The sequence below is a fragment of the Xenopus tropicalis genome, chromosome 8, assembly GCF_000004195.4.
Source record: "Xenopus tropicalis strain Nigerian chromosome 8, UCB_Xtro_10.0, whole genome shotgun sequence".
Lineage (NCBI taxonomy): Eukaryota > Metazoa > Chordata > Amphibia > Anura > Pipidae > Xenopus > Xenopus tropicalis.
Window position 1 is genome coordinate 132,127,943 of NC_030684.2, and position 22,931 is coordinate 132,150,873.

Sequence of the window (22,931 nt, forward strand, 5' to 3'; positions counted from 1 at the left end):
ATATAATAAAGAGAACATAGTAAAATCCATGAATAGGAATCATGAACAGAGGAAAACCCCCACAACCTTCAGTAGATCTGCCCCTTAAACTATATGGTTTGGTTGCCCACCATGCTAGGTCTAAACTGTTGGGAAGAAAATATACATAAAATATATATAAACTTGCATGGTGAAGAGGACATGGTTGTGCTTTGAAGAATATAAGAGCCAAAATGCACGTAGTGGGCTGAGACAACTGATTTATTACAGTATTAGAAGGTACCAATAAATGCATTAAAAAAATTATTCATACATATTGTCATCTTAGGGATTTAGTAAAAGAGGAAACCAAGGTATAGCCCATAAAATAGATATATTTTCTAATATATAAATATATACAATCAATAAAAAAATTCTAAAATGTACAACCAATAGCAACAAAATGTTACACACAGTAGTCTTCACTGGGATCTTCTTTCCCGTGGATGGCTTTTGGCATCTGAGTCATGTTACCCTTTAAACCAGCAAAGAATAGTACACACCTTAGGGCAGGGATCTCCAACCTTTCTTACTTGGGAGCCACAGTCAAATGTAAAAAGATTGGAGAGCAACACAAGCACCATAAAAGTTCATGGAGAACTGTTTTTTGCCGTTGGTCCAGGTAAAAGTTTACTGGTCTCCTGGTAGATCAGTATGACACTAAACCTATCCTTTAGGAACCTCTATTAATTGAAAATATTAAGATGGCATTGTGATAATCATTTAGTTTATTGTTTATGTCGGGGTGATGGACTTTCTACTCCATTGAGTTTCTTAATCCCTGCAATTCTTTGTAATCCTATGTCTACTTCAAAACCCTTTTATACTGAACAAAGAAACTAGATCCATGGGTGCCCCACTTTTGATTAGGTTCAAGGCTGGGTGATGGCTGTAGCTTTGCACATAACTCTAAGGACAAGTAATAGTATCAGCACCTGGACTTGGGTTCACGCCTGGGTAATGGCTTTGGTACCTGTGCTTAGGTTTAAAACTGTGAGATGATCATCTAAATTCTCATTAAACTAAGGGTAATAGTTAGGAGAGTACAGACCATAATGAGGTATATCAGTCTATCAGTATAGAGTCTTCCTGGGGTGAGGAACCAGCAGCTACAGAACTGGGTCACTCTGAGATTTCAAATGAGTACACGTGGGAACTGAGGCCCCCTGACAAAGAGTGGACGCTAGAAGGTAAAAAAATAATTTATAATACATAATAATTGCTCTTCTACAGTCTATATCATATGCTTCAGGGGCAGAATACTTTTGCAACTCTGTCTAATTGCAATACTGTACTGTAATAAATTGTGCAAAAAAAATCTGTAGGATAAAAATAATATACAGGAATCTGTAAGCATGAGCATGGGTGCTGCCAGGGAGGCAAAACTATGGCCAAGATATTCACTTTCTTGAATATCCAACTTCTTGAATCCAACTCCTGAAGGGCTGAGGGCATTCTTCTAGTCTTGAATCCAATTCCTGAAGGGCTGAGGGCATTCTTCTAGTCTTGAATCCAATTCCTGAAGGGCTGAGGGCATTCTTCTAGTCTTGATTCCAACTCCTGAAGGGCTGAGGGCATTCTTCTAATCTTGATTCCAACTCCTGAAGGGCTGAGGGTATTCTTCAAGTATTGAATCCAACTCCTGAAGGGCTAAGTGCATTCTTCTAGTCTTGAATCCAACTCCTGAAGGGCTGAGGGCATTCTTCTAGTCTTGAATCAAATTCCTGAAGGGCTGAGGGCATTCTTCTAGTCTTGAATCCAACTCCTGAAGGGCTGAGGGCATTCTTCTAGTATTGAATCCAACTCCTGAAGGGCTGAGGGCATTCTTCTAGTATTTAATCCAACTCCTGAAGGGCTGATGGCATTCTTCTAGTCTTGAATCCAACTCCTGAAGGGCTGAGGGCATTCTTCTAGTCTTGAATCCAATTCCTGAAGGGCTGAGGGCATTCTTCTAGTATTGAATCAAACTCCTGAAGGGCTGAGGGCATTCTTCTAGTATTGAATCCAACTCCTGAAGGGCTGAGGGCATTCTTCTAGTATTGAATCCAACTCCTGAGGTGCTGAAGGCATTCTTCCAGTCTTGAATCCAACTCCTGAAGGGCTGAGGGCAATCCTCTAGTATTTCATGAGATCCATGACAAGCGAGTTATTGTGTTTTAACAGAAGGGAAAAGAACATGTCCTTATCCTGGTGCCTCCAGGACTTGGCATAGCTATAAAGCTCCCTCATCTTCTCCTGGGAGAGTTTCTTGCTCCTCATAGTGCTGTACTGCTCATCATTCAGGATCTCCTCGTTCAGTAGCTCATCCAGAACAGCATTAATGGTGGGGACGGACATTCTGTCTATCAAAGCTGATCGGTTACTATCTATAAAGTGCTTCCTGCCTGCAAAAAACAAAGGACAATGGTAAAGGCTTGAGTTTTTCTAAAATGAAATCAATATTGGGGGGTCACCATGATTCTCTTTTGTTTTTATGACTCTATATAATCAACAGCCTCCCTGGCTTCTGCTGCCTATCTCTGGCAATAAATTTGGCCGCGTTCATTTCCCTGACCCCATCACAAACTAACTCTTTCCTACCTTTCCCACTAATGGGAATAAAAGAAACACAAGTAGTTCTGGTACTGAGATTGTGTATCTGCCACATTATAGTGTTGCCACAGCACAAAAAATAACTTGCAAATTAAAAAAAAATACCAACCAGAAGCCTCCTGTGACTTTGAACCAAGATCCTCTGAAATTAAAAAGAATATTACAAAATAAATTGAATATGATTTAGCTGTGTATATGCAGCATATACTGTACATCATTATGCAATAGTTTTAAAATTTTATTTTTATATTTTATTACAAACTTACCCTTGAAGTGCAATTTTGATTTATTTAATGAGCTTCACTGCTTAGGCAACTTATTTTATCTATCTATCTTTACTCATTTCCATTAAAGTATGTAATTTAAAATTACTCTGGTTATATTTGCTCATCCTTTGCCTTTCTTATTTGCACCAAATTCACTATTTTGGGGATTCGGTGGAACCCTGAATTCTGTGTGAAAGGTCCGAACCTTGACCAAATCCCCAAAATACTGAACAGAATCCAGTCCCTAATTTGCATATGCAAATGAATGTACCATAGGGTTAAAAAGAACTGCACTGAAGTCACATGAGTTTAAGGATTCGGTTCGGCCAGGACCATAATTTTGCCAGATTTGGGCGAATCCGAGTATTGCTTATATAACAGTATAATACTGCACCGACATCAAAGACAAATAAACGAGTTACCTCTCCTCACTGTAGCGCCCCATACTGAGTTGGTTTCTGTTTCCGAACCCGGTTTCAAGGAAATTTCGATCTCTTCTTCCATTTTAGATGAAGGAATATATATTTCAGAGAAATCTCCATCAAAACAAACTGGAATATTCTAGAACAAATAAAACAATTCATTGTGTAGATCCTGTAAAACAGCCTCATAAAGGTCTCATTACAAATAACTTAGGGTTCACCCAGGTAGGAAATTCCATATTATTATAGTTCTGGGTGCAAATCCCTCTATTATGGAAGAGAAACGGTATTAAGGTGAGATATAAAGAAGTCTCCCCTATGAGCCACCCTGAGACACTTGTTGGTTGCCTCCTATGATGAGTGACTGGCCATAAGACATCTTCAAGAAGTATTTTTTTTAGCTCTAGTCACAAAATGATATAGATTGGGTTGTATGAGATGGATAAGCACTATCATTTAGAATGCCTACAGACAAACGTGTTGGTATTACAAATGATTGTGCAGTATGGTATAGTATGTCTGGCTGACATGAAAGGGGTCACCATTTAAACTGAAGGTTTTAAAAACCTTTGAAGGAAATGCCTTACTGACAGTGCCACAACCGACCATACCATCAGGTGAGATGCCATGTGTTCTACTTGAGTTCCTACAGCACTGGGCTGATTTTTGCTTGGGGGGCAATCTAAATAGCCATGGTTTGTCCCACAATAGAAGGGGGAATGCTGTTTTGGGGGAATGGATGGCTAAGTGGAGTGTTTAAACTAGGTAAGAGGGGTGAATAAGAGCAGTGGAATTAGAATGGGGTCATGGGGGATGAGTGAGGGAGGGTACATAGTATAACAGTTAAGGAGATCCCACTGTAAGGCCTTTTCATTTGGGATGAAGTGCAGAGACCAGCAACTAGACTGGAATTGAAAAAATTTGGGGTTGTTTTGGGGTTGTTTTCTCTGGAAAACAGGCGCTTGCGAGGGGACATGATTACTCTGTACAAGTACTAGAAGTTTTATAGACAGACGGTGGAGGATCTTTTTTCCCATAGAAAAGACCAGCTTACCAGAAGTCTTTAGCCCTTTAGATTAGAGGATCAGAACTTACAGTTGTTCTTTTACCCGTTTTTCTGTATGTGGAATTCATAGACCTTCTCCTAAGGTACCTTATGCCAGAATTGGGACAGATGGAGGAAGCCCCCCCATACTGTAGTTGGATAATGTGCACAAGTGAGAGTGAATGGCGGGTTTGTTAATGGGGTTTAACCTCTATTGTCAGTATTGCTTAAGAGCATTTGTTTCAATCTCCAGCTGCACAGACTCCCATGCCATACTTACATCTGGTCTTATTGTTGCATAGTCCGGTGCCGTCACTGTGTAGTCAGTTGCAGTAAACACCGCGCTGGTCCTATAAGGTTTGCTAATAAAATGAAATCCGTGTTCTTTCTCTTCATCTTTAACAGCCTAATTATTGATCAATAAAGTTACAGATTTCATTATAAAGGCACAAATATCTTAGAAAATAAATTGCTAATGAAGATTCTGTAATCACCTCGTGTAATGAGCGGTCGTGCGGCATGAAGTGGAGGTGAATGGTATAACCTGTTCTGTAGCTGCAATACAGATGGACCACTCCATGGATCCGAGTCTTTACTTTAAATATTTCAGTCATTGCCCATAATAGAACCACCCCCACTGGGGAGAAGGTGGGATTTTCCAGGACTACGTAAAAAGGTTCAACTCTTGTTGGTGATTCCAGTACCACATTGTCATCTATATAATGAGCGATTTTGAATTGGCTGACATGGATGTTTCCAGCTGTAAGTAAAGAATTACTATATATTTATGTATAATATTTTATTCATCATCATCAGGTTATATAGCTCCAGCAAGTTACCCAGCTCTTTCATTTGTAACACTCACATTAACAACTCAAACAAGTTGTTGTTAAGCTCAAACATGCCAAGGGTATTAAATGAAGAGCCCATTGCTGCTATTAGTTCACTGTCAGTAGAACATTAGTCTTGCCAACCCTAATCATGTTAATTTCCATCTCAGTAAGGACTTACCTTTCAGACACACATAGTGAGGCAGATAGACTGCTGACACCAAGCCAGATATTACTTTCACATCAAAAACAGGACCAACCGCATCATATCGGCGTTGCAGCGCAGAATCTCTCCAAGAGCTGAGCGTAAATTCAATGACAGAAGGTGAAGGAACGTGAAACATGATTCCTGTCTCACAACAGTGGAAGAGACCTCCATGGGGCAGATCTAACCTGAAATGGGAAATAATATTTATGGGCAACGGATACAAGGAATCTTGTTGATTACAAGGGGTGCAGGTTCCCTGCTGAGCTTCCTAAAGAGCAAAGCCCCCCTGATAAGTTCTATTGCTCCCTACTCATGTTTCACTTCAAGCTCTACAGTGCACAACCTTCTCCAACTGCCCCCACTGGTAGTTCCCAGTAACCACACCTAACACCTAACCACCCCAACTCATCATCAGGGACACAAGCTGCCCTTGCTGACTAACCTATCTGCCTCTCAACACTGAGGTGAGCTATGGTACAAAATTGGAGAGAGCTAGCACCATCCACACTAACTGTATATGAGAATGATAAGGGTATAAGGGTAACGTGCATCTGAAGTAAAATTATGTAGCAAACGAGAGAGAAACAGGAATACACTCACAAAGGGTTATCCCTATATAGACTTCAGAACACTGCACCGTAATGCAGTGTTCTGAGATGCGATACTCTTTTAACTTGAGGCTATCATTGAGTAGATCCCATAATGAAATAAAGGTAACTCTGTATTTAAGCCCAGTCACTGGTTTCTAAATTGCAGCACCACCGCTTCCTAAAATGCACATCACTCGTGCAACCCTTTCACCCCACCCTTCCAACCATCAAGCCCCACATCAACACACGTTCCTTCCCCCCTAACGCCCGACGCGCGTTTCGCTCCTATACACACGGAGCTTTCTCAAGTCTACTCAATGATAGCCTCAAGTTAAAAGAGTATCGCATCTCCTACTCAACAATAACGGGGTTGAATCCCCTATGTGCCTAAGCAGTGATTTTAGATCACAAGGAAACTTGATTTGTGTTTGTGGCAACAATTTTGCAACAATAGTTTCAGCTTTTTATTTCCCTTCCACTGACTTCACAGTGCTGGGAGCGTTGAGTTATAACGGCTACTTTGTAAGCTGAAACTTTGTATCGAATCGAAGGTGATGATTTAACTCTGAACAGCCCTATAACGTGTTACAGTTCTCTTCTGTGTTGCATATCACCTCACGCATTTTTAATGGGGTTGTGTCCCTGATAAACTATATCTTTTAAAATTCAGCAATAAAAGTTAAGTTTTAAGTTTCCTACAATACCGGATCAAGGAATTTACCTGATAACTATTTTCCTTTGGGGGTTTACGGTGCAGTGTTCTGAAGTCTATATAGGGATAACCCTTTGTGAGTGTATTCCTGTTTCTCTCTCGTTTGCTACTGAGGTGAGCTATTAGGGGGTCTCCTAGCCCCTAGCTAGCATCTACCAAGGGCAACTTTCCCTACCTAGGCCTGCTTCAGATTAAAGGTACAGATTGCCACTAACGTGCTATATAACTAAGTGTAAAACAGATGTGTAAAAGTACCTGGGCAGCGGGGACGCCCGCCGCTCTCCAGGCGGGGACGCCCACCTCTCCTTGCGCGCCGATGCGCGCGTCCGGCTCTTCTGGCGAGCGGCGGTGCTCGCTCTCCCTCTTGAGCCGGCGCGACGTATGACGTCATCGCGCAAGGCGCGAAATTCAAATATTTAAAGGCGCCTGCGCATATTTTCGTCGCCCAACTTCGGTTTTGCCTCCTGATTACTGTTTTCTGCTATTCTGATTCTGACTACTGTTTTGACCCCTTTGCCTGACCTTGACCTTGCCTGATTGCTGCCTGAACTGACCCCTTGCCTGTTTTTGACTACGTGTTCCGGATTTCGATATTGTACCTCGCTGCCTGTTCGGTTTTGACCTCGGCCTGCTCCACTTCGTCTCAGCTTCCTAAAACTTTACGTTAAACGCAAGGTTCCCTTGCCTGCCCAGAACATTCGCCCTGATCCTCTCACAACAAGTCCTGGCGGCACCCGAGTAGCGGAGGGCTCCACCCGAAGCGAAAGGTGGTTGTTATAGGCAGAAGAGTGAGCTTTGACCGGGATCTCAGCTTTTGTTCTGGGTTTGGGATACCGAGCGTGACAAGATGTTATGTTTTGAAGCTTCAAAAGAGTTTAATGAGACAACAAAGTACATTAAATTCATTTACCTGTATTTTCTCTTGTCTATTATAGGAACGACTGGTGTTGCAGCAGGGATCTGAAAGGGAAACAAACTCAACTGATGGACACACAATATATCAGTAAGTAGAATACATTGTTTGCAAAAATTTGCTTGACTTTTGGACTTTGTGTGGTACTTGTTGTACAATAATTTGTATCAGCACCTTTCCTTATGTGACTTTATTGTAAAATTTCCTTCTAAATTGTGTAAAACTATAAGTTCCATGCAGGATGCTGCCGCTTTGCAGAGAGATTTGACTAAATTGGAAAACTGGGCAGCAAACTGGAAAATGAGGTTCAATGTTGATAAGTGCAAAGTTATGCACTTTGGTAGGAATAATATAAACGCAAACTATCTACTGAATGGTAGTGTGTTGGGGGTATCCTTAATGGAGAAGGATCTAGGGGTTTTTGTTGATAACAAGTTGTCTAATTCCAGGCAGTGTCATTCTGTGGCTACTAAAGCAAATAAAGTGCTGTCTTGTATAAAAAAGGGAATTGACTCAAGGGATGAAACATAATTTTGCCCCTTTATAGGTCCCTGGTAAGGCCTCACCTTGCGTATGGGGGGCAGTTTTGGGCTCCAGTCCTTAAGAAGGATATTAATGAGCTGGAGAGAGTGCAGAGACTGCAACTAAACTGGTAAAGGGGATGGAAGGGTTAAACTATGAGGTTAGACTGTCAGGGTTGGGGTTGTTTTCTCTGGAAAAGAGGCGCTTGCGAGGGGACATGATTACTCTGTACAAGTACATTAGAGGGGATTATAGGCAGATGGGGGATGTTCTTTTTTCCCATAAAAAGGATCGGCGCACCAGAGGCCCCCCCTTTAGATTAGATAAATGGAACTTTGATTTGAAGCAGAGTAGGGGGTTCCTCACGGTGAGGGCAGTGAGGTTGGGGAATGCCCTGCCGGGGGATGTTGGGTAGGGGGTTCCTCACGGTGAGGGCAGTGAGGTTGGGGAATGCCCTGCCGGGGGATGTCGGGTAGGGGGTTCCTCACGGTGAGGGCAGTGAGGTTGGGGAATGCCCTGCCGGGGGATGTTGGGTAGGGGGTTCCTCACGGTGAGGGCAGTGAGGTTGGTGAATGCCCTGCCGGGGGATGTTGGGTAGGGGGTTCCTCACGGTGAGGGCAGTGAGGTTGGGGAATGCCCTGCCGGGGGATGTTGGGTAGGGGGTTCCTCCCGGCGAGGGCAGTGAGGGGGTTGGGGAATGCCCTGCCGGGGGATGTTGGGTAGGGGGTTCCTCACGGTGAGGGCAGTGAGGTTGGTGAATGCCCTGCCGGGGGATGTTGGGTAGGGGGTTCCTCACGGTGAGGGCAGTGAGGGGGTTGGGGAATGCCCTGCCGGGGGATGTTGGGTAGGGGGTTCCTCACGGTGAGGGCAGTGAGGGGGTTGGGGAATGCCCTGCTGGGGGATGTTGGGTAGGGGGTTCCTCACGGTGAGGGCAGTGAGGTTGGGGAATGCCCTGCCGGGGGATGTTGGGTAGGGGGTTCCTCACGGTGAGGGCAGTGAGGTTGGGGAATGCCCTGCCGGGCCGACTAGTAACTGACTCTGATATGTGTTGAATGCATTTGTGACCAGTTTACCATCTTCATCTCTACATGCAAGTATATACCCTATACCCAGAATCAGTGCTGTTAGTTAGAATCCTGTAGCCAAACATTCTGTTCTGACACCAAGCCCTTGGGTAATAGAAACAATTGCCAAAAGTGCTCACCTTCCCACAGAGCTCGCATTCCATTGTGCTTGCTTTGGGCCAGCTGTAGGGCTCCTCTTCTTGTTCTCTTAATTTTAATTCCATTCCTCCAACCGCTCCCTCTGCTATTCCTCCAGCAGCTCCCTCTTCCATTCCTTCAGCAGCTCCCTCTTCAATTCCTCCAGCAGCTCCCTCTTCCATTCCTCCAGCTTCTCCCTCTTCCATTGCTCCAGCAGCTCCCTCTTCCATTCCTCCAGCTTCTCCCTCTTCCATTCCTCCAGCAGCTCCCTCTTCCATTCCTCCAGCAGGTCCTTCTTCCATTCCTTCAGCAGCTCCTTCTTCCATTCCTTCAGCAGCTCCCTCTGCCATTCCTCCAGCAGCTCCCTCTTCCATTCCTCCAGCAGCCCCCTCTTCCATTCCTCCAGCTTCTCCCTCTTCCATTCCTTCAGCAGCTCCCTCTTCCATTCCTTCAGCAGCTCCCTCTTCCATTGCTCCAACAAGTCCCTCTTCCATTCCTCCAGCAGCTCCCTCTTCCATTGCTCCAGCAGCTCCACCTGCCATTCCTCCAGCAGCTCCCTCTGCCATTCCTCCAGCATCTCCCTCTGCCATTTCTCCAGCAGCTCCCTCTTCCATTGCTCCAACAGGTCCCTCTTCCTTTCTTCCAGCAGGTCCCTCTGCCATTCCTCCAGCAGGTCCTTCTTCCAGTCCTCCTTAAACATGAATAAAGTGCATTACACTTAAGAGCCTAACATATGCAGAAGGAATCTGATCCAGGTTGGACCCAATACACATTTTGGAATAAGTGAACAAGTATCAAATCTATACATCAGAGGGCCAGATTTAAATCTAATTATTCAGAGAAGTAAGGTGTGAAGGTTCCCCGTGTGTTTGGCTGGTGCTTACTGTACAGGCCGCAGGCTAATCCTACTTCTATATTTTCCAAAAAAATTAAAACAAAGCAGCCAACTGTATTTTTCAAAACTTTGGATGGAGTTTAAAAATATAACATTTTGAGTTGTGATGGAGAAATGCAGCTTATTCTAGTTTAGGGGCATTAAATCCCAATGTTGCCTACCAGTGGTGGGGGAATACAGTAAATATGGGGGGTTTTATTGGGTTTCTGACACCTACATTTAAACTGAAAAAGGCTAGTCAGCACCCAGAGGGTGGGGGCTATGGGCTCTGTCCTGGGGCAAGCTATACCTTCCCCTGTTCCCAGGTGGGACACATGGTCTTTCCTTGTACACAGCTGAAGCTTTTTCATGCCTCCTATATTGAGGTGGGATTGGCATCAAGCAGTGTTCCAGATCACCCCAAATATATGTATATGTTACAAAATAACTGGTTGAATAGAAAGTGAAGAGTCTTTTTGATCTACAAAAATGGGATGACCCACTGAGCTGTATTTCTAGCATCAATGTATAATTTTACTAGAGACGCACCAAATCTAGGAGTCTGTATGGGGGATCAGCCAAATCTTAGCAGTTTCAGGATTTTGGGTTTGGCTGGATCCTAAGGCTAATGTATGGGCATTTTGACTGGCACTGCCCTCCGACAGAGAACATCTGTGGTCAAAATGCTCCTCCCCACCTGTCACAGCTCCAGACAGATATGAAAGCAAAGCAAAATAGGAGATAGGAGAACCTCAGCGCTGAAGTTGTCTGAACTCAACCTGCATCCAATAAGGTGTTTATAATTCAGCTCCATCAGGAGTGGTGACTCCATGTTTTTTTAAACCTACATACAATAATATACAGGTGGGTTAATTAGCGTCTAATCAAACTGACCCTGATGTATGTGTGACTTCCACTCATTCCACTAGAGCAGGGACTGATGGGAATGATGTATAATCTCTGTAAAGCATGGTGTAACATGTTTGTACTAATAATGATATAATTATGCTTTCTCCTCTGTAACTGATAAGCTTCATTTAGGCCCCCGCATCCATCCACTGACAATCAGAGAGCTGACTGATGGAGAAGACAAGGAAAATCCAACTGAGCTTCAAGACATTTCACTGGACATAAAAAGACTAGGAAGTGATCCCTTACCTGGAGGATTCCCCTCTGGAGAAATGGGTCCATCCTGTGATGGTGCAGCTGTCCCAGTTGGCTGTGATTGCTGATTGTTTAAGCCTTTTAGCATCTCAGTCATTGTATAAGGGTCATTACTCACAGCTTTTCTGCCCAGGATAAAGTGACACTGAGGGAACCTGCGATGATGCTCAGTGAGGGGATCTTCCCTTGACCACCATTCATCCATTTCCTCACCACAGGAGAAGCACCGGACCTTGTCCTTTGGGCCCACATAGTAGAATCCTGCCCGGGCCAATTTAATAGGGGTTTGATTTGGAAAATGTTCTTTAACAGCTTGATAACTTTGTATCCTGCTGTACTCATCACTCATGTCTCGAAGGGCTTTCTTCCCCAGGATGTTGGTGTCCAGAAAACCTGGTCCAACTCCTTCTTCCATAAAGTAGCTGTGCCTGATGGAGAGGCCCTTTACATAGGAGCAGCAAGGGAAGAAAACTTTGTGCCTTGTGCGGGGCACATGCCCAGGCTTCCAGTTATCCACTTCTCCCCCACAGTAGAAGCACCGCACACGGTCTCCGGGTCCCACATAGTAGAACCCTGCCCAAGCCAATTCATCAGAAGTTTGATAGGGGAAATGCTTCTTGGCAACTTTATAACTTTCTATTCTGATGCTTATTTCACTCACATCTCCAAGGGGTCTCAGCAGCGGGATGCTGGGGTCTAGTATACCCAATATAACCTGTTTTCCTACCATAAATGTAGTGCTGAGGAACAATTCACGTAGATGTAGGCAGTCAGAAGGTGAGCGTTGGTACCGAATGGGGGGAACATCCCAGAACTTCCAGTTCTCCAACTCCCCCCCACAGGAATAACACCGCACTCGGTCCTTGGGCCCCACATAGTAGAAACCTGCCTTAGCCAAGCGCTGTAGGTTCCTATAATTAAAATGCTGACTGTGCCCCCTGTAGGATTCTAACCTGCTGTATTCATCACTCATGTACCCACAGGGTTTCTCCTCCAGGTTACTGGAGCTGCTGAGGGGCACTGTTGTTCCACTTTCCCCTTCTTTAATGGGCTCTGCGCACACCTTGGACTGATTCTGTTTCCCATTCCCCTTGTCTCTCAGCTTCTGCATATAGGGGCAGTGAGGGAAAGAGTGTTGGTGCCGGGTGAGGGGTTCATCCCATCGCTCCCACTTCTCTAATTCCCCCCCACAGGAGATGCACCGCACCCGGTCCCCAGGACCCACATAGGAGAATCCTGCTTGCGCCAACTTCCTCTGGTTTGCCATAGGGAAATACTGCCTGTGCCCCCTGTAGGTCTCTAACCTACTGTACTCATCATTCATATCCCCCAGGGGTTTCTCCCCTGGGTTGTGGGAGCCACTATAGTGTGCTGGTATCCCACTTTCCCCTTCTTTAATTGGCAATGGGCACACCTGGGACTGATCTTGTGTGCCAGTGGTCTGGGCCCTCTGTTCCTGCACATAGGCACAATCAGGGAAGGAGTGTTGGTGCCGGGTGAGGGGCTCATCCCAGCTCTCCCACTTATCTAATTTCCCCCCACAAATGAAGCATTTTACTAGGTCCCCAGGTCCCACATAGTAGAACCCTGCCTGGGCCAAGTCCCACTCTTTCATATAGGGGAAATGTTTATGGTGCCCCCGGTAAGTATCTGCCCTGCTATACATGTTGGTCATATCATCATGGGATTTCTTCCCCAGAATGTTGGGGGGCTCAGTTATCAAACATTTCTCTTTACTAAACCCCGTATGGCTCTGTTTCTGATTCTGTATCCCAACCCCTTCAGCTGCTAGCTTTTGCACATAGAGGCAGTCAGGGAATGAGTGTTGGTGCCGGGTGAGGGGCACATCCCAGCTCTCCCATTGACCTAATTCCCCCCCACAAATGAAGCATTTTACTAGGTCCCCAGGTCCCACATAAAAGAATCCTGCCTGGGCCATCATTATCAGCTGCCTGTAATATGGGAAATAATCACTGTTCCCCCGGAAAGTCTCCAACCTGCGACGCTCATCACTCATGTCCCCAAGGGGTTTCTCCATTAATATGTTGGAGCCCAGGCCTGGCTGGCCTTTGGATTTACTTTGCATGTCAATATCCCTTGGATCTGGAGGCCCCCTGCTCTTATATTTGTTGACAGAGATTTTAATCGGGAGCAGCTTAGTTCCCAGCACTGGTTCCACATAATCCTCCTTCCCCAGGATACTGATTTGCTGATGCGACATGTTAGGCTGGCTTCTATACTTGGGAGAGTTGCTGGGTATGTAGGGCAGAGAGGCAGCTTTAGCTGTTGCTGTTGTTGCTGATAATGCTCAGCTTCTCCGTTAATGGTAAAAAGAAAAAATCGGTTGTGCTATCCAAAATAGAGTCTATAGTAAAGTTAACCTGGAGTGCGTATTTCTAAAAGCCGTGGCTTCCGGCTATAGACATATTAAGTGAAAAATACAAAAAAGGATTTCAGTAGGTGCAAAAAACTGCCTCCATGTAGGGTTTCTCCGTTAATGATGCTGTGAGACTCCCTCTGTGACTCTTGCTCCTTTCACTTTCACTTCTCTTCTGCTGCTTCCGAGAATTCAGCCGCCCGTGTCATGTGACTTCCTTCCTTCCCCGCCCCACCCTCTATGTACATTTGCCCCAATGCCCAATCAGTGCATGTCAGGGTCGTGCAGGGAAGGAATAACCAGTCTGGCAAGTTATTATGCAGCTTTGTTGGATACACAGTAATATTAGGAGAATACAGGCTGCAATAGCAGAAGGTCTTTTTTCTAAATGACTCTATTTTGCTTCTTGGGTTACTGCTCCAAGGGGATTATTTTAAAAATTTGCCAGAGGGCAGGATTTATCTTTATGATTCATGTTTTGTATGCTGAAATGGGCAGCCTTGTGTTACATAACTGCCTTAAAGTGAAGAAAGTGTTGTAGGGACCCATAGGGTTAAGCTCCCTATGGTGTTATCCCTTATTCTTATCTTATCTGTATTGTTATAGGGCAGAGCCCTCTGATCTCAGGTTACTGTTATTAGGCTACCCTCTATAGGTTTAGCCCAGGTTGACCACTCCCCTTGGCAGGCTATATAGTGTCTTGCACAAGGAAGTGTCTTCCTCTTTGGCTGCATGCTGTGTTCTGGACAGATCCCAACTGAGCCTGGACCAGAACATAGGCCCAGAAGCCATTTGTACCCTAGGGGACCACCTACCCTAGTGCTAAGTCGGGGACAGGGCCCCGTGAACGAGGTAAAGCCAGCACAGACAGTTTCATTTATAGCACCCTCTAGGAGAGGTGATTGTAGTCAGACTATTTAGTAAGGGCAGTCTATAGCCCCAACCAGGAGTTGTAACAAAGGGTTTAGTCCACCCCGGCTCTGTAGTCGTTCTTTAGGGACCGGTTTTATTAGACGCCAGGTACCAGTGTTAGGAGCTCTCCCCTGGACCACAGTCGGCCGGAACACTCCCTTCTGAAAGGTCTATATCTCAGGTGTCAACTAATCCTCTGTGCATCCTCCAAGTGGGTTATTCTGTGCCTAAAGTGTCACATCTGCTGTACTATCTGTGACATCATACACTGCTGTGTCTGTGAGTATACCCTGCTGCACTATTAAGCTGTGCCTTTGTCCAATAAATTGTACTATAGTTCATGAGCAAGAACCTTTCTGGCGTCCATTATTCCATCTACACCACACACGCTCTACCTAGTTGTAGTTCAACTACACCCTCAGCTCCATCAATACCTCCCATATAGCGGAGGCCCACTCCTGTGCATTAAGGTCGCATGTAACACATGCTCTATACCACATACTAGCCTGGGTTTGCCATATCCTAGCCAAACAAGTGTTACAGTGTCTAATGTGGATCCCGCAAGTTTGCAGCATTTAAACTCCATTTTTATTATTAAGGTCTTTATCCAGAGCCTTACATAATAATAATATTGTTCTTAATATTTACTGCTGACTTTATTTGCATTCAATCCTTAATCCATCCCCACCTTTCTGCTCTTCATAATAAACTCACTCAGACCTTGTCTCTCTCCTTGTTAAACCATCTTTCTGCACTGATCTTAGGGGTCATTTCTATGTGTCTGTCTCAGCAGCCATAGCAACAGCTTTTTCCCCCACAATCGGCATCTACAAGGATTTAGTTTTCCAATTAGCCAATTATCTGTCTCCTTGCTAGGGTTGCCTTCTGACCTCTATTTAACCGAACTAGCTGGTAAAATAACCGATTAGACTTGGGCCAGTATTACAAATCTACTGGCTATTAAATTTGTAATAACTCGTTCTCTGCCCCCAGCACAGTTCGTTCCACCTCAACTCCTGCTCCGCCCCAATCCCCCTCTGATCTGCCCTTAACCCCTATCCAACCTCCCCCTCTGTCCTCTCAACTCCCATATTCTGCTCTGACAGCGACCCCTATGGCATGGCCCCGCCCCATTTGTGACATCACCATGCCTCTCACATCCCAGAACTGCCCTGCTGGTAAAGTATTGGCAAAAAGGTGGCAACCGTGCCCCTTACTCCTGGCACTGCTACCTCTCATTCACCAACAACTAAAGTACCTCTATCATTACTGGTCCCATGTGCCCCCTGTTCTTTATTCCATACTGTTTATTTTAATTAAATGACTTGAAAAAATTGTAAATCTTCTAATAAACACTCAAAGGGGTCACTGATGAAAATGAAACCGCCCTTTTTAAATAGTGAAATATGGGGTTGTAAAGTTACACATTTGGCCCAGCCCAGTGATTATAAACTTTCCTTCTTTACATTCGGATTAATGACTTCAGAGTTATAGGATACTAATATAACCAGATATTAGAATGATAAACGTAACTGCTGTTATGTTCCAATCCCTGCAGTAGGATTAATGGCCGGGAGGTAAGTACCAGACTGGGGTTAAAGGCTGGGCAGCTTACTTAGCACCCTCACTGCTTTACTAGCATACAGACTGAGCTCATTTCTGAGATTCAGAGTTTACAGTAGTAAAAAAATGAAAAAAATGCACATTCCTTAAATATTATTGTAAAAATGTTTTGGAAGAATACAATACAAATACAGAACAGAGGCAAAACCATACATATGAATTTTCATACCTTTACATATATGTTATCCTCCAGACACCAATTGCTGGCGGCTCACTGTTGTTAAAAAGATTGAGGGTCTCTGGTTCCCATCACTGAGTATTCTATTAAATTCATATAAATAATAAAGAGTTTCAAAAACATAAGGAAAATTGTTATACTGTATGTACCAAAAATGAGGGGAATGATAAATGCCCATAATCCAGTCCTGTGTTGTACGGGTATGGGATCCCATATCCAGAAATTTCCAAATTACGGAAAGGCCATCTCCATTATAAGCAAATAATTCTAATTTTTAAATATGATTCCCTTTTCTCTGTAATAATAAAACAGTACCTGTACTTGATCCCAACTAAGATATAATTACCCCTTATTGGGGCAGAACAGCCCTATTGGGTTTATTTCATGGTTAAATGATTCCCTTTTCTCTGTAATAATAAAACAGTACCTGTACTTGACCCCAACTAAGATATAATTACCCCTTATTGGGGCAGAACAGCCCTATTGGGTTTATTTCATGGTTAAATGATTCCCTTTTCTCTGTAATAATAAAACAGTACCTGTACTTGATCCCAACTAAGATATAATTACCCCTTATTGGGGCAGAACAGCCCTATTGGGTTTATTTCATGGTTAAATGATTCCCTTTTCTCTGTAATAATAAAACAGTACCTGTACTTGATCCCAACTAAGATATAATTACCCCTTATTGGGGCAGAACAGCCCTATTGGGTTTATTTCATGGTTAAATGATTCCCTTTTCTCTGTAATAATAAAACAGTACCTGTACTTGATCCCAACTAAGATACAATTACCCCTTATTGGGGCAGAACAGCCCTATTGGGTTTATTTCATGGTTAAATGATTCCCTTTTCTCTGTAATAATAAAACAGTACCTGTACTTGATCCCAACTAAGATATAATTACCCCTTATTGGGGCAGAACAGCCCTATTGGGTTTATTTCATGGTTAAATGATTCCCTTTTCTCTGTAATAATAAAACAGTACCTGTACTTGACCCCAACTAAGATATAATTACCCCTTATTGGGGCAGAACAGCCCTATTGGGTTTATTTCATGGTTAAATGATTCCCTTTTCTCTGTAATAATAAAACAGTACCTGTACTTGATCCCAACTAAGATATAATTACCCCTTATTGGGGGCAGAACAGTCCTATTGGGTTTATTTCATGGTTAAATGATTCCCTTTTCTCTGTAATAATAAAACAGTACCTGTACTTGACCCCAACTAAGATATAATTACCCCTTATTGGGGGCAGAACAGCCCTATTGGGTTTATTTAATGGTTAAATGATTCCCTTTTCTCTGTAATAATAAAACAGTACCTGTACTTGATCCCAACTAAGATATAATTACCCCTTATTGGAGGCAAAACAAGCCTATTGGGTTTATTTAACATTTATATGATTTTTAGCAGACTTAGCTATGGAGATCCAAATTATGGAAAGATCCCTTATCCAGAAAACCCCAGGTTCTGAGCATTCTGGATAACATGTCCCATACCTGTCCATTAAGATCAACCTTTTGCCTAAGCAAGTACAAACTAACTTCTTGCCATTCCAGAGAATGCTGAAAAAAATCATCTGAAACCTATACAGTGTTCCTCAGAAATACTCTCAGAATGTATTCCAAAATTTAATGGTAGAATCATACAAGTGCCTGGATCCTGAAACTGTGTCTGCCAGTACAGCCGCTTCAGGGCACCACATCTGCACAGTCTCCTTTCTTCTATTCTCAGTGGATTCCCTTGCATTCTCTGGAAAGATCTACTGGTGAAGAAGCCATCAGGGAAATTTTATATTGTCCTCATATATACAGATATCATGACTGAGATCTTTTATACCCTTCTTTGGACATCCTCTATTTCATTAATATCCTGTTTGGGTCCTGGAGATCAAAACTGCCCTAAATACTGTAGATGGAGCCATACTAGCGCCCTGCTTCAGGGTAGAATCACTCTCTCTTCGAGTGAATGTATAAACTTTTACACAGAGGTTTTAATTTTCCCATATTTTTAAGTAGTGTTCTAGATTTATGTACCAGACTCAGACAGAGAGGGGAGCCTGGGACAGATTATGGTTGGGGCATGATCAAATCTTTCCTCCAAAGAACGTTGATGTCTGTGTTTTCTTTTTAAATAAAGTAGGGTTGCAATGATGACTGAGTATGTATCACATGAAAACAAACTGACCCCATGCACTCCTTCTCATCGATATAATAAAGAGAACATAGTAAAATCCATGATTTTTTGCTCTAAAAAATAGGAATTGTGAAAATAGGGAAAACCACAACCTTTAGTAGATCTGCCCCTTAAACTATATGGTTTGGTTGCCCACCATGCTAGGTCTAAACTGTTGGGATGAAAATACATTGTGTAATTATATACAACTTGCATGGTGAAGAGGACATGGTTGTGCTTTGAAGAATATAAGAGCCAAAAAGCACGTAGTGGGCTGAGACAACTGATTTATTACAGTATTAGAAGGTACCAATAAATGCATTAAAAAAATATTCATACATATTGTCATCTTAGGGATTTAGTAAAAGAGGAAACCGAGGTATAGTCCATAAAATAAATATATTTTCTAATATATAAATATACAATCTATATAAAAATTCTAAAATGTACAACTAATAGCAACAAAGTGTTATACACAGTAGTCTTCACTGGGATCTTCTTTCCCATGGATGGCTTTGGGGCACCCCCCTTGGCACCTGTGTCAGTGCTGACGCCACCATCATCCTCTGCAATGGGAGAGGCCAGCCCTACAGCATGTAGAACTCAGCATGATTTATACCCAGGGTGTAAACAACTTCAACCAGAATGAGCCAGGGATCCAAGGAGCCCAAGAGTAGACAGCAAAAAGAGAAAAAATATAGTGTAGTATTTTCTAATTTTATGATACACCCTTTTGTGACATAACACTGTTAATAGGATAGGATGAAAGTGTTTTCTACCATATCCAATTGAGTCATGTTACCCTTTAAACCAGCAAAAAATAGTCCACACCTTAGGACAGGGGTCCCCAAACTTTTTATACTGGTGAGCCACAGTCAAATGTAAAAAGATTGGAGAGCAACACAGGCACCATAAAAGTTCATGGAGAACTGTTTTTTTCCCGTAGGTCCAGGTCAAAGTTTACTTTAGGAACCTCTATTAATTGTAAATATTGAGATGTTTATTGTTTATGTCTGGATGAGGGACTTTCAGCTCCATTGAGGTTCTTAATCCCGGCACTAGGGTTAATGGCTGGGTGCTACACTAAGTACCAGATGTGGGTTGAAGGCTGGGCAACTTCCTTAGCACCTTCACTGCTTCACTAGAATTGTTTCTGAGGTTCTTCCAGAGTTTACAGTATTTATGAGTAAAAATAAAAATAAAAAACGCACATTCCTTAGTTATTATGGTGAAAATGTACAATACAAATACAAAACAGAGGCAAGACCAAACATCTTAACTTACATACATTTCCATATATCCAAAAACATATTAGCCTCCTGGCACCAATTACTGGCGGCTGCTAGCCATTGTGGTTGTCAAGTCACCGTATCCAAGTCAAGGTCATTGTGGATGGGTCTTTTGTGGGGAGAGATCTCCTGGATTACTTATAAAACAAGGGGACAAGGAATGTCTATTGATCAATACCCTCTTTGGCCTGGTCAACCTTGAATGCTCCCATAACTCCTTTTATATTCAAGTCCCACTTCATTAGCTCAAATTTATAACAGATGTTTATGTAGTCAGCATTAGAAATAAGTGGTGGGCATGTACCAATGGTGCTTGGCCAGGAGCACTAGAGGACATGAGTAGCCAATCACAGCTGTGCTATAATGAGAGGCAACTGATGGTTCCTGTTAGGACCCCTTAGCTGCTATACGGCTACCATCCTACAGTGCAAAGTGCTGGGAGCCGCAGACTCACCTACACAATCTGGGAAGAGCGGAAGTGGAGCGCATAGGCAGTACTAGTATGTATGGTATTTGGCAAAATTTTCAGCAAAGTAGAACAAAATGCAATTTTTAACAGACCATTGCATCTATTTTTATAATACAATGACAAATACAGGTATGGAACCTGTTATCCAGAATGCTGTTTTTTTTGGGTAAGGGGTCTTTCTGAATTTGAGTCTTCTTATTTTGTCTTCTAAATAATACTTTAAATATTAAATAAGCCCAATAAGATTGTTTTGCCTCTAATAAGTTTTAGCCATATTTTAGCTGGGATCAAATACGAGGTACTGTTTTCAAAAAAGAAAAAAATAGAAAAAAATGTTGGCGTCTATTGAAGGTAGTCTTCCAGTAATTTGGAGCTTTCTGGTTAAGGGGTTTCCAGATTATGGAACCCATACCTGTACTTCTTTGTGATGTCTGCTTCAAAACCCTTTCATACTGAACACAGAAACTAGTTCCATGGCTGCCCCACTTTTGATTAGGTTCAAGGCTGGGTGATGGCTGTAGCTTTGCACATAACTCTAAGGACAAGTAATAGTATCAGCACCTGGACTTGGGTTCACGTCTGGGTAATGGCCTTAGTACCTGTGCTTAGGTTTAAAGGTATATCAGTCTATCAGTATATAGTCTTCCTGGGGTGAGGAACCAGCAGCTACAGAACTGGGTCACTCTGAGATTTCAAATGAGTACACGTGGGCACTGAGGCCCCCTGACTGATGGTGACAAAGAGTGGACGCTAGAAGGTAAAACACTCATAATACATAATACTTCCCCTTCTACATATGTTTGTACATATGTTTCAGGGGCAGAATACATTTACAATTCTGTCTAATTGCAATACTGTACTGTAATAAATTGTACAAAAAAAAGCTGTAATAATAATACTCCAAGAATCTGTAAGCATGAGCATGGGTGCTGCCAGGGAGGCCAAATTATAGCCAAGATGTTCACTCTCTTGAACATCCAACTTCTTGAATACAAGTCCTGAAGGGCTGAGGGCATTCTTCTAGTCTTGAATCCAACTCCTGAAGGGCTGAGACCATTCTTCTAGTACTGAATCCAACTCCTGAAGAGCTGAGGGCATTCTTCTAGTATTGAATCCAACTCCTGAAGGGCTGAGGGCATTCTTCTAGTATTGAATCCAACTCCTGAAGGGCTGAGGGCATTCTTCTAGTATTGAATCCAACTCCTGAAGGGCTGAGGGCATTCTTCTAGTATTGAATCCAACTCCTGAAGGGCTGAGGGCATTCTTCTAGTATTGCATCCAACTCCTGAAGGGCTGAGGGTATTCTTCAAGTATTGAATCCAACTCCTGAAGGGCTAAGTGCATTCTTCTAGTCTTGAATCCAACTCCTGAAGGGCTGAGGGCATTCTTCTAATCTTGAATCCAACTCCTGAAGGGCTAAGTGCATTCTTCTAGTATTGAATCCAACTCCTGAAGGGCTGAGGGCATTCTTCTAGTCTTGAATCCAACTCCTGAAGGGCTGAGGGCATTCTTCTAATCTTGAATCCAACTCCTGAAGGGCTAAATGCATTCTTCTAGTATTGAATCCAACTCCTGAAGGGCTGAGGTCATTCTTCTAGTATTGAATCCAACTCCTGAAATGCTGAGAGCATTCATCTAGTCTTGAATCCAACTCCTGAAGGGCTGAGGACATTCTTCTAGTCTTGAATCCAACTCCTGAAGGGCTGAGGGCATTCTTCTAGTCTTAAATCCTACTCCTAAAGGGCTAAGTGCATTCTTCTAGTATTGAATCCAACTCCTGAAGGGCTAAGTGCATTCTTCTAGTCTTGAATCCAACTCCTGAAGGGCTGAGGGCATTCTTCTAGCATTGAATCCAACTCCTGAAGGGCTGAGGGTATTCTTCTAGTCTTGAATCAAACTCCTGAAGGGCTGAGGGCATTCTTCTAGTCTTGAATCCAACTCCTGAAGGGCTGAGGGCATTCTTCTAGTATTGAATCCAACTCCTGAAGGGCTAAGTGCATTCTTCTAGTATTGAATCCAACTTTGAATGGCTGAGGGCATTCTTCTAGTCTTGAATCCAACTCCTGAAGGGCTGAAGGCATTCTTCTAGTCTTGAATCCAACTCCTGAAGGGCTGAGGGCATTCTTCTAGTATTGAATCCAACTCCTGAAGGGCTAAGGGCATTCATCTAGTCTTGAATCCAACTCCTGAAGGGCTGAGGGCATTCTTCTAGTATTTCATGAGATCCATAACAAGTGATTTATTGTGTTTTGACAGAAGGAAAAAGAACATGTCCTTATCCTGGTGCCTCCAGGACTTGGCACAGCTATAAAGCTCCCTCATCTTCTCCTGGGAGAGTTTCTTGCTCCTCACAGTGCTGTACTGCTCATCATTCAGGATCTCCTTGCTCAGTAGCTCATCCAGAACAGCATTAATAGTGGGGACGGACATTCTGTCAATCAAAGCTGATCGGTTACTATCTATAAAGTGATTACAGCCTGCAAAAAACAAAGGACAATGGTAAAGGTTTGAATTTTTCTAAAATGAGATCAATATGGGGGGTCACC

At 43.2% G+C, this 22,931-nt stretch overlaps 1 protein-coding gene across 1 annotated transcript in view; it reads right to left on the minus strand.

The window, feature by feature from the left end:
* Positions 1 to 227: 227 nt before the first annotated feature.
* The window catches only part of LOC100490339, a 35,249-nt gene continuing 12,545 nt past the window's right edge, over positions 228 to 22,931 (minus strand). The window contains exons 9-18 of the mRNA XM_031891818.1: positions 22,596 to 22,862; positions 11,353 to 13,665; positions 9,323 to 10,011; positions 7,594 to 7,643; positions 5,355 to 5,566; positions 4,838 to 5,103; positions 4,624 to 4,749; positions 3,299 to 3,437; positions 2,720 to 2,752; positions 228 to 2,402 (exon numbers count right to left, since the gene is read on the minus strand). Of these exons, the coding sequence (XP_031747678.1) occupies positions 2,134 to 2,402; positions 2,720 to 2,752; positions 3,299 to 3,437; positions 4,624 to 4,749; positions 4,838 to 5,103; positions 5,355 to 5,566; positions 7,594 to 7,643; positions 9,323 to 10,011; positions 11,353 to 13,665; positions 22,596 to 22,862 (4,364 nt within the window). The 3' untranslated portion in view covers positions 228 to 2,133. The remainder of the gene's footprint in view (positions 2,403 to 2,719; positions 2,753 to 3,298; positions 3,438 to 4,623; positions 4,750 to 4,837; positions 5,104 to 5,354; positions 5,567 to 7,593; positions 7,644 to 9,322; positions 10,012 to 11,352; positions 13,666 to 22,595; positions 22,863 to 22,931) is intronic.